This window comes from Aphis gossypii, chromosome 2 (genome assembly GCF_020184175.1).
Source record: "Aphis gossypii isolate Hap1 chromosome 2, ASM2018417v2, whole genome shotgun sequence".
Lineage (NCBI taxonomy): Eukaryota > Metazoa > Arthropoda > Insecta > Hemiptera > Aphididae > Aphis > Aphis gossypii.
Genome location: NC_065531.1, coordinates 12,720,384 through 12,736,127, shown reverse-complemented (window position 1 = coordinate 12,736,127; position 15,744 = coordinate 12,720,384). Strand labels below are relative to the sequence as shown.

The 15,744-nt window shown below is 30.7% G+C and overlaps 2 protein-coding genes across 4 annotated transcripts; one reads left to right on the top strand and one right to left on the bottom strand.

Annotated features, from left to right (window-relative positions):
• The first annotated feature begins 339 nt into the window (after nt 1-339).
• On the top strand, nt 340-5,286 carry LOC114129029 (mucin-17-like). 3 transcript variants are annotated; one of them, XM_027993650.2, is made up of 2 exons: nt 340-479; nt 3,769-5,286. In XM_027993650.2, the coding sequence occupies exon 2, from the start codon at nt 3,915-3,917 to the stop codon at nt 4,794-4,796; it is 882 nt and encodes a 293-aa protein (XP_027849451.2). In that variant the 5' UTR covers nt 340-479; nt 3,769-3,914; the 3' UTR covers nt 4,797-5,286. The 3 variants fall into 3 exon arrangements, with proteins under 3 accessions (XP_027849451.2, XP_050054865.1, XP_050054864.1); XM_050198908.1 differs by lacking the exon at nt 340-479 and having other exon boundaries at nt 3,688-4,184; nt 4,356-5,286; XM_050198907.1 differs by lacking the exon at nt 340-479 and having other exon boundaries at nt 3,690-3,873; nt 4,042-5,286.
• A 2,310-nt stretch (nt 5,287-7,596) lies between these two features.
• LOC114129026 (6-phosphofructo-2-kinase/fructose-2,6-bisphosphatase-like) lies at nt 7,597-14,033 on the bottom strand. The gene is made up of 9 exons (XM_027993645.2): nt 12,802-14,033; nt 11,853-11,969; nt 10,789-10,949; nt 10,433-10,718; nt 10,242-10,345; nt 9,950-10,171; nt 9,647-9,884; nt 9,424-9,551; nt 7,597-9,290 (listed from the first exon to the last, which is right to left on the bottom strand). The coding sequence occupies exons 1-9, from the start codon at nt 12,920-12,922 to the stop codon at nt 9,189-9,191; spliced, it is 1,479 nt and encodes a 492-aa protein (XP_027849446.1). The 5' UTR covers nt 12,923-14,033; the 3' UTR covers nt 7,597-9,188.
• Between the last annotated feature and the right edge of the window lie 1,711 nt (nt 14,034-15,744).

Below are 15,744 nucleotides of genomic sequence, written 5' to 3'. Positions count from 1 at the left end.
AGGTATATAATCAAATAAATAATTCAAATTTATCTTACCATAACGAACGTCCACGACCACAATAAATGTAAAATGACGTTAGCGGTTCTGTGATGATGGCCTGTTAATAAACTATACTAGAGCGCGCTGTCGTTATCGAAATAAATAGAAGCATTTTCCCGCCCACGAATTAAAAAATGCACTATAATGATATTTTAATTCGTGTTCCCGCCACTACGCCACTACGATATCACAAACTGCACTGAACGATTGAACGATACAACATAATATTTTTAGAATCTAAGAAAAAAAAAGACCCTTATCAACTAAACACATAACACTTTTTTTTTTTTAATTTTACAATTTACCTTTATTTCAATAAACTCGTTTTTATTTCGATTTACATAATTAAATGTAATCATAATATAAATAGAATAAAGTAATGTCAATTGTCATTTATCATTTGTATACAATTTAAAATATGTGAGTGGTAAAAAAATGTAAGTAATTTAAAAATATATAAAATAATAATTATCATAATAACCTAGTAGGTACCATTGTTTTCTAATGTTGTGGCTAACTGTCATTAGAAAATCTAATAGGTATGCTTATCTCATTATTTTTAATTTGCACTCATTAACTTTTCAAGCGATATACGAGTTGGTAGACCTATGCCAAAAAAGTGTTACATTGAAAATAAAGCTACAAATGTAAATTTTTTTTAAAAAAAGTGATGTTTTTAGTTGGGCTCTATTTTCCTATAGCTGGGTATTTTTTTTCCGAATACCTATTTTTATTTAGAACATTATCGTCCGACATCCTTATAAAACATTCAGACTTACGCTAGATTAATATAAGATAATGTACTTTGTTCTTGTAATATGGTTTTGGAAGATAATTTTGTTGTTTTTCAATTATGTCTCATGGCACGAACAAAAAACCCAAAATACTTGATAAAAACAGTGTACGTGTACCTACATTACACTGTACACGAATAGCACACGACATTCGTCATAAACATAAATACCTATCAACAATAAATGTTGAATTTTATTATTTTAAGTCATGAACGCTATTTATTTATAGCAATTAGTCAAAGATATAAAAACATTAGGTTAAAAAATTGCGCTGAACAATTTAATTTGCAACAAATGTTCAAAATTAATGAATACTTTTAGAGAAAAAAACAAAACTAAGAATACGCAATAATATTATTAAAAATTTATAAAATAAGAGTGACATAATATCTAATTATATTTGTCCTTTACAAAAATTATTTTCTAATACCTGATAGTTAAATTTTATACTTTTGATTATTTTTTCGTTTATCCATAAATTAATAAACTATTTTATAGGTATATAGTATTTTATATATTGAGATAATATATTTATTATTTAATATTTAATTATTATAATTATGTATATTAATCATCCCGTAATATAATATCAACTTATATAACTTGAAATTTAATAATCTTTCTATAAATACCGTAAAATTACGAAAATAGGTTAAAGACTTATAATATAAAATAGATAATATCTATATCTTTATGAAATCAAATAAAAAATGTTACAGTGTATAGTAAAATTTAAAATAATATAAGTACATTGTACAAAGTACAACTAGTAAAGAGGCTGTCTCCATAAATAATGTTTTCAATTTATAAAAAAAAAATTAACATTGTTACAAAATGTTATTTTGAATTTTTTTCAAATATCTATGACCAATAAGTAATCGTTAATAACAGTATTTTAATATTTTTAGTTCCAGTATGAAATACTTATACGAGTAGTCAGTAAAGATAGGATGTCGATTAATTAAAAAAATACACAAAAATTCATTAAGAAAAGCAAATGCCCTAAAAACTCCAAAAAAATCTACTTAAATAAATTTAAAAAAAATTAACTAAAAATTGCATGCAAAAATTCCTCAAAAAGATTCAAAATATTTTGAAAATTTTATCATTTATGTTTTTATCTACATGATTATTTAATTACATTGTAAAAGTTTCAAGGTTTTACAGTTATTTACAAAATAGAGAAATCAATTGTCGAAAAACATTTCAATTTTTAGTTTTTCTTAATTTTTTTTTTTTGTTTTTTTCCCCGATAAAAATGGTACTAAGATTTTTTGATTTTATAATGATGTGTGTTTTTTTTTTTTTTTTTTTTTTGTGTCTATCGACAACATTTGGAGCAGTAAAAATGCTTCGATTTTTGACTTCAGCCCCTCTTTGAAAAGGAAATTGAATCTAGTTGGTACTTTGGGGGGTCAAAAGTTAAAAATTTTCATTATCTTTTAAATGAATAGGGAAAAACCCTAAAAAAATGAGGGAAAAATGGGATTTCTTACCCAAAACTAGTTTTCGTCAAAATCGAATTTTTTATTTTGCTATAACTCAACTTTTTTTGAACTATTTATAGATAATTGAAATTTTAAATTTTTCTAAGTATTTTTTTTTTTAAATAACGATAAAAAGATTTTGGCTGACCAGAAAATCTAGAAAATTTAATACAAGGTTTCTTATAAGTTGTTCTTAAAGTGATAAAAAAAAATCGGAAATCGTTAGTCACAATTTTTTTTTATAAGTGCTTTAAGTTCGAATTTATACGAAATATGTCAAAATTGCGAAAATTTGCAAGTAATTTTGTAGTTGGAAAATCGTAAAATTTTTTTCTTTTATAACTAAGTTTTGAAAATTTAGTACAAGGTTCTCCATAAATTTTTCTTCAAATATCTGTAAAAAAAACTCTACCGGATGTAGACAAAAATTTTTTATGAATGTTTGAAATTTAAATTTTTACAAAACCGCGTTAAATAACGGTTTAGCCTCAAACGATTTTTGATATTTGTTGTTATTCAAATAGTATAAGTCGTAAATACTTAAAATTTTTACCAGTTATTTAGATTGTCATTTTCTTTACGTGATTTGATTTTCAAAATATTTTGACTTTTTGTGAGCTATTTATAGACAAATGAAATTTTCAATTTTCCTAAGAATTTTTTTTTGAAGTGTCGATAAAATTTTTTTGGTGGAGTCAAAATATTTGAAAAATTAATACAAAGTTCCTCATATAAGTTATTCTTATAGCGATAAAAAAATTATAAGAATACATAGGCACAATTTTTTTTTATTAGCATTTGAAGTTCAAATGTTGACAAAAACTTGTCAAAATCATGAATATTTGCAAATTATTTTGTAGTTCAAAATTCATAAAATTGTTTATATTTATATCTAACGTTAAATATTCTAGACTGACAAATCATCTCCGTTCAGAATTGTTTTTCGTATACAATGATACCTATCATTGCATTCAAATTTAACCTACCCTAGTCCGAGGTCCACCCCACCCACTAATGTACAGCAGAGCGGTACCCACTTCCCGACTATTTAGTATTTTATAACAGTAAATAGTAGGTAAATTACAAATGTTTTTCCAATAAAATTTGTCAAATAATAAAATATGATTAAATTATAAAAACTGTAGTATTTTATTTAAGAGTTTTAATACATCTATTGGCTGTTCATAGTATTTTGTTATGTCATTTTTAATTGTTGTCAAGGCGATATTCTAAGAAGTGTATCATAGAGAAAATTTTTGATTCACTTACTGTTCATACTCGCTAGGTGTCTAAACAATTTTTTGTACAAAAAGTTTTGTAATACCTAAATTGTATTTTCTATATAAATTGAAATTTGTATTTATATTTCAAGTCGAAATATAAAATATATTTAATTATGGATCCAACCAGTTCAAATGATATTGAATCCGATCTATATGATCCAGATGTGTCGCCTGTATTGTCAACGGTAGAAACATCAACTTTTGATATTGAAACTCCCAGTACTGGAAAGAAAAATGTCGAGGTGGCGGTTCCGGTGGTGTACCCAGGTGAGGAGCCGACGTTGAAGCCGGTGCATTCTACGGAGCTGATGACGGGAGCCATCAGTTTCGTAGAAACGGACACCAATGCGCCGGTCGATACTTCAACTTTTGATATTGTAACTCCCAGTACTGGGAAGAAAAATGTCGAGGTGGCGGTTCCGGTGGTGTACCCAGGTGAGGAGCCGACGTTGAAACCGGCGCATTCTACGGAGCTGATGACGGAAGCCATCAGTTTCGTAGAAACGGACACCAATGCGCCGGTCGATACTCCAACTTGTGAAATTGAAATTCCCGGTCCCGAGACGGACGATATTGAGGTGGCGAGGCCGGTGGTGTGCCCCGCGGAAGAAGAGACGTTGTCGCCGGCGCATTCCACGGAGCTGATGACGACGGAAGTCATCAGTTTCGTGGAAGCGGACACCAATGCGTCGGTCGATACTCAAACTTGTGAAATTGAAATTCCCGGTCCCGAGACGGACGATATTGAGATGGCGAGGCCGGTAGTGTGCCCCGCGGAAGTAGAGACGTTGTCGCCGGCGCATTCCACGGAGCTGATGACTTCCGTCGTCATCCGTTTCGTGGAAGCGGACACCAATGCGCCGGTTGAAACTTCGACTTGTGTTATTGAAACACTCGGTCCCTGCAATATGGAAAATGTTGAGGTTGCTGCGCCGCCCGCGGTAGTGAGCCTCACGGAAGTACAGACATTGTCGCAAACATCTATAATTGACACGGACAAGACTACGGCTCCATCGCAAAAGAAAAAGAATCGATTCTTGTCGGCCCTGCGGAGAGGTCTCCGCAGGGTCTTCAAGACCATCTGCGGTTGCGGGTGCAGTGTGGCGTCGTCGGATCACCCAGGGGGGGAAGATTACAGAGACGAATTCACACACGAAATCGAAACATTTAACGAGAGATGGTCTGTTTAAGGAAAACTTAACTTTAACTCTTATATTCATCGATACTGTTACCGGCCAAGTTAGATATTAAACAGATTCAGCTAAATATGGCGGTGGAACGGATTTCCGTTACACCCTGCGGCGCGGTCTACGCTGCGACCGGTTGCGAGACGTGCTTGCGACCGGCCGCAGCGTTTCCGGGCCAATCGGTGTGCGGCATCGGCGGCCGGCAGTTCGAACTCGACCGGCGGGGCACCAGGGCGAAAACGACACATCGGACACACGAACCAGTGCGGTGGTTCGCCCCGAGTTTTCGCCTCGGAATCCCGTCGGCCGAGCACGGGCGGCCGGCCGCCATCCGTTCCTGCCAGTCCACACTTTTGCAACTGCGCTTGCAATTCAATTTTTTTTTCATAATATTAGTTTTTTAAGTATTTTCGTTCGTTTATTGAAAAATTAAAATTATCTTTGTTATACCATTTAATAATACAAATAAAAATGTTTGTGTACACAAAATAAACTTTGTTTTTCATATTATTTTAATCGTTTATTAATATTTTGAGACTCATAAATATATAATTTATATTTAAAACTCACATTATTTGTCAGTTCATCAATCTGAGAAAAATTTGTACTGTGCATCTATGAAAAAAATATTGAAAAAAGCATTTATTTGGTTTTTTTTCTAACGAATAAATTAATAAGTCATTTATTAATTTGAAATTGTGTAATATTGTTTTGATATTTTTTGAATTTGTCTTAAGAGTATCTATTAAAAATTATAATAATTAGTTAAAACATACAGGTAATACTATTCTATTGAAAATGGAATTAATTTTGTAAATAAATATACAAGAGATTTATTTTAAAATTCTTACTCTTATAGTAATTATGATTTATGTGTTTTTCATGTGTGTCATTGCATGATCATTTTTTACAGTTGTATTAATGGTAATCGTTAAAAAAAAGCTAATAAGTGAGTACAGCTCTAATGTACATTAGGTGCCGTGTGGATCACTATTATATATTTTAGGATGTTAAATTTGAATCCAATGATATGTACTATTGTATACAAAAAATGATTCTGAACGAAAATGACTTGTTAGCCTAGGATATAGTGGTTGGTGAAAAAGGAGGTTTATGTTTTAATGGCCTGAATACACCAGTCACCAACATGTAAGTTCTTTTATAATTATTGTAAGCTTAACTTTTGACTCCTTCTTCCCACTATAGTACTAACTAGTCTCAATTTTCTAATTAAAACAATACCCATAGCTTAAGCTTAAAGCATTTATACAATCCCAAAAGTAATGAGACAGAAAAAAAACACATTGTAAATTTTAATTTTAATACATTCATCGCTCTGCTCAAATCTAAAATATTAATAAATTAGGTCGCCTGTGCAAAATAATTTTGATTATATGATTAATCAATAATACATTAATACCTACCAGAAAGAAAAAGAAAATATAAAATAATAATATTATGTTCAACGGCTATAATACCATATACGGTGTATCATGATTTCATGACAGTTTATATATTAAAATTACATTTGAATTGTGATACACTCTTTTTATACCACACTACGGCTCGTACACTGTGGTATACTACCATAAAGTCTGAGTAAAAAAGTCCGTGGTTAAAAAGTCCGGTACCTATAATTAGGTAAAATAAAAATACGATGTGATATACAATTATACTATTATTGTCTATTGATATACTTCCAATTAGTATTAATATAAATTGTAACTAAATGATTTACCTGACGAAATTAATAAATAATCTTTAGGTAGACACCGATATCGGCAATATAAAATAAATCAAATAGATATTATACTATGTTTATTGCCTTTATCTTAATTATCTGGTGTGTCGAGTTTAAATATAATATTATTTTTTTTTTGACGATAATTGAATAAGTTATTTTTTTTTTTTTTAATATTGTTTTGTACATATGTCATATACATTATATTATAGTTACCTATAGTAATTTTTTTTTATGATGGTTTAATCAGTTATTTTTTTATATATATATACATACATAATATATAATATATACCGGACTTTTTAGGTTTAGGACTTTTTATGCCTCGGACTTTTTTTTTACCGCGATTCGTACACTGTACAGTTATTATCGACTATCGTTGTATGGTACAGTACTACAGTGCAATACTTGCCTTGCAGCCTACAGTGATGGAGGAAATGGGTCTATGCGATTAGCACGCTTTTTGAATATCAACTGGTGAAGTAGTCAGTGCGTGCTCCACTATATTTACCTCGATGGTTATCGACTTATCTGTCTAGCCTAAGTGCAACTAGTACCTAGTTCTATATAATTATATAGGACGACCATAACTATTAGAGTATTATCTGGGCTTCAAGGCGGATAAAATATACTCATCTTACTTATTGCTGGGCTCTCTTACTTGATTGGTCTTAGATCTTAGAGGTCATCTACTTAAATTTTTATACTGATTACTGCAGATAACTTGGGACGAATTTTTAGTTTTACCACCTACCTAATTTTTAGTTCTACAGATAATATTATAAGACAAAAAGTTAAACATGTACCAATCAAACATTTTTTTTTTCAAATCTTTCATGTATTGATGTATGAGTTTTGGGCATTACCCACGGGGGGTTGCTTATTAGTTTTCAATTTGCCATGATTAATCCATGAGATACGAATCAAGATTTATAGATATTAAATCTTAGTTTAAGCAAATTTTTGAAATTTTATCATGTTAAACATCAAATACTTAACGATTTTTATCTAATTATCTATAAAACCATACAAGCAAAATATATTTTAATTAAGTACACCAAGTAGAAAATGCTAATAAATAATATAATTGGTTAAATATTCAAGTTTACAGGTATTAATTATATATATTTATTATGTTTTAATGTTATGAAACTCAACATATCTCATGTTATTACAAATTTGATAAAATGCTTACATTATATTATATTAATTTTATTGTAACTAGGTATTTGTTACATGTTATACTCTATAAATAGTACTGATTATTAGTGAGTACTAACTACTGAGTAGAAATAGATATAGAATTAATGAATATTAAGAGGATGTCAGATCTTGGCACAATAAATTAATATTTGTTTTATCTCTTAGACCTACGTGTAACATAGACAGATAAACCATTTAATGAACTATTTAAAACATTCATGTGAGTAGTATTGTTTTACATGATCTTTAAGTAATGTTGAAGTAAATATGACTATTATGAAAATTATAAGGGTCATTATGTATTTTGAGAGTTTGCTGTACATTATACTCTTAAAAATATTATTAATGCTTCTTAGTCTAGCACGGGTCTGAGAGAAAAAACAGTACGCTGACATATTCTTAGTAAATATTACTCCAAGTCAAAACAAAATAAAACAAAACAAATACAATAAATTGGAAATTTTTAACTTATTTATTATCTTAATTACTTAAATCCAGACTAAACATTATGTTAAATCAATTATCAATTATTATTTTTTTTTATTGATGAATCAATAAGCTACAAAAGTATACTATGTTAACAATATTTATCCAAAATCAATAATATTACAGATTTTCTTTTTTAACAATAATGAATACGGTTTAAAGTAAAAAAAAACATATAATAAATCAAAAATAACTACAGTACAAAAATATTTTAACTAATAATTAAAATGGAAGAATAGAATAGTTTGTCACAAAAAAGTAATAATTAATATAATTATTATTGGATTTCGTATATTGTTTATAGACATTATTTATAATTTTATTTTTTTGTTGCTGCTACTTAGGAACTTGTTCGTACTTTAGCAGAGTTATAATGCTGTGGTTTGTGCGATCATAAAATGTTGTAAATAATGTAAGAGATCAAACACATATGCTCACTCATCAAATTTTTTTTTTTTTTTTGTTAATAACATCAAATAATTTTAATACTGAAACTAGCATGGGAACTAGAGACAATAGAATTTAGTTTTTTAAAGTTATAATATAAGTTATGACAATATACTAAATTAATATAATAAATAAACTATAGAAATCCATAACTTTTCATGTAATTATAATTGATTACACTTAATCCTTAAAAAATAATATTTAATTTGTAGGTATTCTTTCAAATCTATATTTAAAAATTATTAAAATATCTCTAATATTTATCATCCCTTAACATGGTCCGTTAATGTCAAAAACAATCAAATTACTAATATTCACTTAGAATATTATTTTATAGAATAAGGTTATGTGAAAATTTTATACCTGAAATTAAACATTATATTTTCTATATTATAAAACCATTTTAAATGCAATGATGTTATAAACTTTAAAGATCTAAAATTATTGGGATATTGTATATGAATTAAAGTCTATGCAAATATAAATATATCTAATTATATATTATGTTTGGATTGTGTTCAAAGCTGAACAATTGGCGCATGATTCCACAAAGATAAATTCTCAAAATGAGCTGGCACTGTTTGTAAGGCATCATCAGTTGAACGATTGACAGAACAGTTCTGTAATACATTTTAATTATTAAAATAATATTATTTTATAGAATTAACAAAATAGATTATCAGTAAATAACTTTCTCCATTAAACATTAGAAAAAAAGGGATAAACAAAATGATTTTTTTTGTTTAAGTATACCTTCGGTTGCATACGGTATGTGTCCACACATTCAATGTTTAGCTTAATCACTTCCATTTTGCATTTATATCCGCTTAAAGTCAGCTTGATGATGGTGTGCAAAGGTACGTTAATGTATGGTAATTCTTCTGCAAGTAAAATATAAACAAGATAAATAAAATTGTAAAATATCAAATGTTAAAACCATAAATTTAAGTTTTTTTTTTTTTATAAGTTAAATTACCATGTTTCTTATTTAAGAAGTATCCAAGTAAGCATCTTAAAACAGCTTGGTGACTGATTATCAATAAATTATCTATATCTCCTTCAAGTTCCAACAATACTGGTTTTAATCGTGTCATAATATCTATGTAAGATTCTCCCCATGGATAGCGATACTGTAACTTATCTTGATCACGCCAAGCAAACTCTTGTGGAAATTTGCATTGCACCTCTTCATAACTCAATCCTTCACATACACCCTAAAGTAGAAAAAACATTTAACATAAAAGCTATTATAATATAAACAAATGAAATGTGTACTTACAGCATATAACTCATTGAGAAAAGGTACAGGTTCAATTGGTGCTTTAATACCTTGAGCTGTTTGGTGGGTGCGTCTCAATTCACTAGTCCACACACGTAATCCTTCTAAACGATTCTCATTGTTAAAATAGCGTGCTAATGCTGCTGCATAAGTGCGACCACGGACTGACAAATCTGCATCTCCTCCAATACGACCCAAAACATTGTTTTCACTTTCGCCATGCTATAAATAAGTTATCAAGTTGTTATATAAGTACAAATAAAAAAATATTAAAGTTTAATAATAAACCTACTCTTGAAAAATAAAATGTTTTTGCTAATGGTTTGAAATTTGAAACAAAGGCTAGCACCTCACTTTGCATAGGAGAATTCAAACGACAAACAGTAAGTGATTCTCCTAAATACAATTTTATCATTAATTATAATAACATATATATATATATATATATATTTTTTTTTGTAAGCAGATTGTTTCGTTTATTACCTGCATTTAAATATTTTATGTAGCTATAGCCATCTGTTTTTGGTTTCATGGGTTCATGTTGTTCCATATAATGTTCAATCTTGTGATGAAAATCATCAAGAGCTTTCTCACTAGACATATTTCTATAGTCTTTGCTGAATTGCATCACTTCTTTTACATTGTGCTCAATAAGCATCTCATCATCACAAACACACTCAATAAATAATACCTTATATCCCATGACCTTAGCAAAATGATCGTATACTGTTTGGCGACGAGCTTGTGTTATATGAGTGCCATCCAATATCTGAAACATTCAATAAATAAAACCTAAAATAGTTTAAAATTCTTATAATATATAACCACTTAATACATACAGCTACATCTCCTCCATCTTGTAACCATTTGGTGGCATCATCTTGTGCTTCTTGTGCACTTAATTGACGAATCTCAGCCGCTTCACTGTTCTCCTTACGAAAGAGGTCATGGCTACTATACAATTCAATGTGTTTACGTCTGTAAGAGCTCACAGAAAACACTAGAAATAATACATAAAACAATTATTTATTTATTTAACACAAATTTACATAATAAACACATAAACATTAAACAAATAATAAATATCCAATATAAATTAGTGTTGATAAATAAAAACTGATATAAGTAAATAATCATCTCTTAATTGTTAAGATAACAAAATCCAATAAGAAAAAATTATCTACATAATTTTAATTACCTATCATAATCGTATGAACATAACTGATTTACATACTCTTATATTTTTAATTAATTATACAATATTATTTTGCAGCTCTTGTACGACAGAGGAGCGAGATAAAAAATAAAAAAGGTTTAACTGAACAAAGGAAAAGGCAGAGTTAAAAATATATACTCTTATAAGAATATTTTTAAGAATATTAAGTTTAATAAATTACAATAATTTTAAATTTAATATTGACTACTATTTTTAACTAGGGGAATTATGATTATGTACATTTACACTTATAAGGTTTCAAAATAAACCAAAACATTAGTAAATTAATTGATTTTGCTATTATGTCCTTCAACTATTAAGATTAATTAAAATTACTAAAGTATTATTGTGTGATTCATATTTAATTTTTTTGATAGGAAAAAATATTATTTACATTAGTTTTAAACAGGGAAGGCCTGTCTTCGTGTGATAGCCAATAGTCTGGCATCTTAGCATTACAAATTAGTAATCAGTAATCACCTAAACGGCTAGATTAATATTAGCTATGATACATTAATTTCTATAAGCATTTTTTCCAGGCAGTTTTTTTTATAAAATATTGTAAACAGTGTATTACTTAGTAGATATAATACATAATTTAATTGGAATACATATTTTAAATCAAATTAAATTTTTTTTTTTGACAATGTTATACTTAATTTTAGTGCTTATGAACTTATATCATACCTTTAGCCTTATGATTTGTCCAGTTGAGATATTGTTGAATCTTATAAGCAAGAATGGTTTTGCCACGTGCTGGCAAACCTACCATTGTTATAACCAAAGGCACAAAATGTTGGCCGACTGAAAAATTAAACATACAAATGTTAATACTCAGCAATATATACAAAACTACTATGGTTAATAGAAAAATATGAAAGGTACCATTTGGCCAGGTATTTTCAATAATTTATTGGCCAATATTCAGGAAATCACTTGAAAATAGATTTTTTGGCTAGTTAACACATCATTAAATTACTTAATAAATAAGTAGGTAGTTTAGTATATTAAGTACTTTGTAAGTACGTTTGACTTTTTTCTATACAAAAAATTAACTGTTTCTAAATTCATTTTAAAATATGAACATTAATAATATAACAATTTTCTTAAACAGTTACTATTTTAAACATAGTATAAATAAAAATTGAAACACTATTAAAAAAAACTTAATAAATAATTGTGATCATTCAAATTAGGGTACCAAGAAAAGAAATTATTTGTAAGTACAACCAAAGTTATAATATTTTCAATAATATTATTAATTATGCGAGCAAAAACACTCAATACCAAAAATAGCTTTTGTTAATGTAATAATATAAGGATTTCTTTAAAACACACCATAATAAATATTGTAATTTTATTATTGGAGTCAGGCCAAATGCAGAAGCATTTTACTTTATCAACAGAACACTTTTTTAGCTACCCACACGGCCCCAATAACACGTCATATTTAAAAAATATATAACATAAATGAAATAGTTTTAAAATAAACAGGACCTTTTGTTTTAATACCTAAGCAGCCTATATTAATTCAAATTGAATTTTATGTTGATATCATTGTAGACTTTAATATATGGTTTTAACAATCTATATAAGGTCTGTATAGCTAAAAGAATATTTGAAAATTTGTTTTCACCTTGGAGCATTACTAGCGGCATTATATCTTTCTTTCCAACCATATCGTCATCCTCAGATTCAGACTGTGACTGACGTTGCCAGTCCTTTTTAATGGGCCGCATCATGATAGTAGGCGCCATGAAGTATACGGACACACTAAGAACAGGACTCGCAAGCTCACACCAATTATAACTATTCTATACTGCTAGCGGTGTGTGGGACTAGAGCACGGCGATGGTGTCTAGCTCTGAAAAGTGGTCTGAAGACGTGTGATAGATGAGTTTCTGCAGGTCTGGCCTCATGCCACCAATGGATCTTCTACGAACGACGTAGTCCACTTTGCTGGCCAGTGTGATGGTGCACAGGAAATTTGTCGAGTCCACTTTGGCCACCGGCGTGTAGAAGCGCAAACAAATGGTATATGGTATACCGGATGTCTTTGTATTCGTCCGTGAACACTTACGCAACGTGTGCTATCTCTGTGCAGCGACCGACGCTACGTGTGCAAAGGTAGAACGGGTACGACGAGAGAAAGAAAACGGTGATCGGCGAGGAGTAGGAGGAGTGGTGGAAGTGGCGATCGGAGCGGTGTCGGAACCGGAATAGGACACACCGTCAGTGTGTTTTTACGACAACGGTAAAAAAATAATATTCAGCCCTTGAGTTGTAGAACTCTCGTGATGAGATTGACGTCGGCGGATTTCAGACGACAACAGAAATACAAATACATTGTCGACAGGTGTGCACGGTAGGTCGGAAAATGGAGTTCGATGCGAAAAAACGATATTGTTGTTCTGTTCTTTTTCAAACACCGAAACCGCGTACAGTGCGAAACAATAAGAACAATAAAAACGATAAAAGTAAAAAAAAAAATAATATTCAAAAAAAAAACCACTATCTATCCTACTTAGGCACGACAGACTCGGAGGACCGACAACTGAACACTGTTGTTCACCGACGAAGTGACGAGTGACGACTGACGTGGGGGGGCAATGGTAAAAAGTGGCGCGACCGGAGCTGCAGCTGTGTACGCTACGGCGCTTCGTGTATAAAACGTAATATTTTATACGGCGGAGTACTCTAAGCGAGACGGATCGGCGCGCGACGAACTGTGCGGATGCGGCGCTGCGACGACGGCGACGCACTGCGGCGGACGCTGATACTGTGAGTTGTCCGAGAGAGAGAGAAACGTAGAGCGATATCGCGTGCGTGTGCGGGACGACGACGTGCTTATCGCGCGTTACTGGCTACTGGCCGCAAAATCACGGTAATCGATAGCAATCCGTCCGGGCCCGCAACGGAGACGGCGCGTAACGCGATGATGTGAAGCAAAAAAAAAAGTTCGTCCCGACAACGTGTGTGGTGGGGGGGGGATGTGGGTGACGTTGGCGCGCGCGCACCGCCGCATACCCTTAACCCGTCCCAGACCGTATGGGTGGCGGTCTGCTGCCCGCAAAGACCGCGAGCCGAAAATCGCTCTCGGTGGCGTTGTTGTTGTTGTTGTTGTTGTTGTTGACCTGTTACCACTTATTAAAGTCCATTACTACCACTACACCGAATACAATATTACTACGCAGAGTCGAGTATTTTATTTCTAGCGCGCCACCAATGCCGACCCTCTAAATTTCGAGCACTTGGACGCGTTTTTACGTCGTAGTTTCGCGCCGTCGTCGGTCAAGGTCGTACCCCGTTCATCCCCTCATACCTCCTCAGACATTTCGTAATGTGTTATCCCTTCGGCGTATATGGACCCGGAAACAGCGAATTGCGTTCGTTTGTTTTAGACGTCGAGGAAGAGAGACTATATACGCGACTCGACCACACAAAATTTAAACTACTATTTAATATAAATTGTACACACGTATATAATGTACACGAATAAAGTATAATATTCAGCTGTCAGTCGTTATTTTCTCGCTAGATATTTCACGCGTATTTGTATACCTATATATATTATATTATATGATATGCCAATATATGATATGTCCATAATATTCATAATAATATAATATATACCTATATGATAAATTGATAAACTACTATGTGTAGTCACTTCCCGACTCTCATTCCCATTATACCGACGACCAAGGATAATATCCTATTTTTATAATATATATTAGGTAGTGTAGGTTTATTTTTTTCTAAATCAAATGTTAAACGATTCATGATTGATTTAATTTATATTTTTAAAAGCGTTGTATAACGTGTATTACGCAAGTACGCAACACTAACAAATAATATTAATTATTATTCAACTATTATTGATATTTAAACTAAATCTATTATGCACCTATATAGTTAATATATTTATGCGTCGAATCTGTGCTAAATTTTAAATTTAAAGTTTACCGAGTCAGATTAAGTGAACCTAACCTATAACAGCTGACCTGAGTACCCGACTACCCTGTGCAGCCATACATACATTTATGCTTAGTTGCTTAATTCATATATTGTTGAATGTATGTATATAATTATTAACACGCGTGTGCTGCAGTATACATCGTTTTTCTGTTTGTCCTATCGCAAAAATACAAAATTGGTCAAAACATTTTATAAAGATTCTATTTTAATGTTAAATATGTTGATTTGATTTCGGATATAATTTTTATCGATTTATTAATCGAAGTATTTTCGAACTGATTTCTGTACCTACTTTGTTTCATACATCAGCTAGATTTTTAATATTTACCTATCATGTCTTATTCTGACGTGTTTACCGTCTTAGTAATGATGTGAGTGTATGAAGTACTGAAATATTGCTCGGAACATATAATACTATAGTCTATAGAAGTTAATTAAAAAATATGAAATATAAGTTATAATATTGATTGCACTTTACTCATAAATCACACAAATAAACAGGAAATTATGCTCGTGGTATGCAGAGTAGGAATGATTTTTCTAACTTGTATTTTTCGTCGGTACCTAATCGATGAATACGGCTCTTACGTAATAATAATAT